At 32.0% G+C, this 2,335-nt stretch overlaps 1 protein-coding gene across 1 annotated transcript; it reads right to left on the bottom strand.

Annotated features, from left to right (window-relative positions):
* Positions 1 to 256: 256 nt before the first annotated feature.
* On the bottom strand, positions 257 to 1,081 carry LOC148230639 (uncharacterized). The gene is made up of 2 exons (XM_088195002.1): positions 643 to 1,081; positions 257 to 585 (listed from the first exon to the last, which is right to left on the bottom strand). Exons 1-2 carry the CDS (start codon positions 991 to 993, stop codon positions 313 to 315), a joined length of 624 nt encoding a protein of 207 aa, XP_088051128.1. The 5' UTR covers positions 994 to 1,081; the 3' UTR covers positions 257 to 312.
* Between the last annotated feature and the right edge of the window lie 1,254 nt (positions 1,082 to 2,335).

The raw sequence follows: 2,335 nt of genomic DNA, 5'->3' as shown, positions 1-2,335 counted from the left end.
ATCGCATTACCATTAATAATGTTTAAAAAATAACTCATTGAATCGCATTCCTTCGATTCGATTCAGATAATGTGTACAATGCTATAGTAATAATGGTAAATGCGTATAGTATAACAATTTGAAGGACTAATATAAAAATAATAATTCTAATGCTTCGTTTATTGCATGTTTACTTATCGTGGTTATAAATCTATTGCAATATAATAAGCATATATTTAGGTTTAGATTTGGGTTTAAAATTTTAAGAAAAGTCATCTTAATAAATAAAAATATTATATTTACAAAATATATACATGTTTACAATAAAAGGCACTAATCAGATTCTTTCGGCATTTGCTTTAGTCTTTCGTTCGTCATCAAGTTTTGAATGCAAAGCTGAATACGCAGAGCATTTCTTACAGGCATTTTCTTCAAATGCACAGCTATGCATTTGCAGAATACTTCAAATTCTGTGTCAGATTTTTTATAGTACTCATGTCTTGAATGTTTGATGCGCATCACTTTTACTTTCTTCATCATCGGACTGTCCTGCATTAATTTTGGATTCATCGTTAGTTTGATTCTTCGGTTCATGTATTGAGGAATCTAAAATTGAGTCATATTTAGTGTATGAGGAGTAGGTGATGCTATCAGTATATTTACCTCAGATCCATTGGACATCTTGTGTACGTGGTTTCTGAGGAACGAGTCCAGAAACGAAAACCATAAGATTGAGGGGTAGTATTTTTGAGTGTCTGAAGAGGTTTGAGATTGTTGAACTTTCTTCAGCTCTTGGCAATAGTGGGAACGTATGTTTTTTATTTTGAGCCTGACGTTGTGGACGTCGAAACCTTCTATGCCCATTGCAGTGACCAAGGATCTGCAAGCTCTGTCCCTAGACTTTTTGCATTTGTACTCGGGGGTACCAGATTTCCACAAACAGGGTAGCTGCTTATAGAAGCGGATGAACTTTACAGTGGTTTCGTCGCTCCATCTCGTGCCTGATGCGTCCATTTTTTGAGGATATTCCCCATGAGCCGGTGACTAGCTGCGAGGCCACGACTCGACTGAGCGAGATAGCGCTAGTTGTTGTTCAACGTCGCGCACGCGACGTGCGCTCGAACGCGAACTTACGTCATACGCCAGCAACTCTCAAACTGTGATTTGTAAAAAATAATATTTATTCAAAAAAATATGAATGTGTTGAATGCAATACTATAAATATTAATAATGCATTTTATTTTAACCAGGGACATACTTTAATGGCGGAGCGGGGGAGGGGGGGGGGGGTATACGGGGCATTTGCTTCCCCATGAATTTGACCAGAAAAATGCATGTTCTTTAATTAAATACTATGAATCATAATGAAATAAAAATATTTAACCCTTTTAGTGCCAAACGAAATAAGCAGTGTATGCAAATATAGATGATTTTTAAATATATTTTGAAAAATATTTCTGAAAATTTTCATTTTTTTTGTGTGAATCACTATTTATTATAGAAACAAAATTAAATCCAGTTTAAACAGGTAAATACACAAAAAGTATAGAAAAGTTGAAATCATAAGAATTTACTAGCACCTGCCCGTTAAATTATATTTTCACAATTAAAAATATATATCTACCGTTGAAAATGTATTCCGGTATAATTTCACTGTAATGACTTATTTTGAAAAAAAAATTCGGGTTAGATTGTTTTTAGTGATAGCCCGGGAATTTTAGGTTTAGAATCTAGGACGTTATTTTAGCTTTCTCAAGGAGGGGTGGGGGAGGGGCAAAAGCTGGCCAGTAAGTGGTCGTTTTTATAATATTTCGATTTTATTAAGATTCATAGTATTTCATTAAATGACAATTATTTTCTACACAAATTCATGTGCTAGTAAAATTGTATTATTTCATCTTTTCGTAAGTAGATATTTTCATAGTAATATATATATTCACAAATTTATCATTATTTATTGGTATATTTCAGTAAATTATATTTATACTAGTGAAGTTCAAATACATTTTCACTAGTAGATATATATTTATACTAGCGAAAATATAATTTTACTGATTTTTGTTGAAACGAAAACCGAAAAAAAATATCGTTTTATTTTGGTTCGGTACATATTGAAACACAAAAAGTGCAAGTTGTGCTATATTTAAAAAATATTTGGAACAAATTACAATTTATAGAGATATCAATTTCAATCACAAGTAAACAAGCTCAATGTGAAAATATTTTTCATTGGCAATATAGGCGGGCTTTTATAAAAAAAATATTAAACCAACGAGCTGCTTATTTTTTTATTTTTTTTTATTTCAGCGCTGCGAACATTTCTAGTAATAAAGTGTTCATTTACAACTTTTTCAGT

Source organism: Plectrocnemia conspersa, unplaced genomic scaffold, assembly GCF_051122295.1.
Source record: "Plectrocnemia conspersa isolate PC_06_02 unplaced genomic scaffold, ASM5112229v1 ptg000010l, whole genome shotgun sequence".
NCBI classification, from domain to species: Eukaryota; Metazoa; Arthropoda; class Insecta; order Trichoptera; family Polycentropodidae; genus Plectrocnemia; species Plectrocnemia conspersa.
This window is presented reverse-complemented; position numbering and strand designations above follow the sequence as displayed.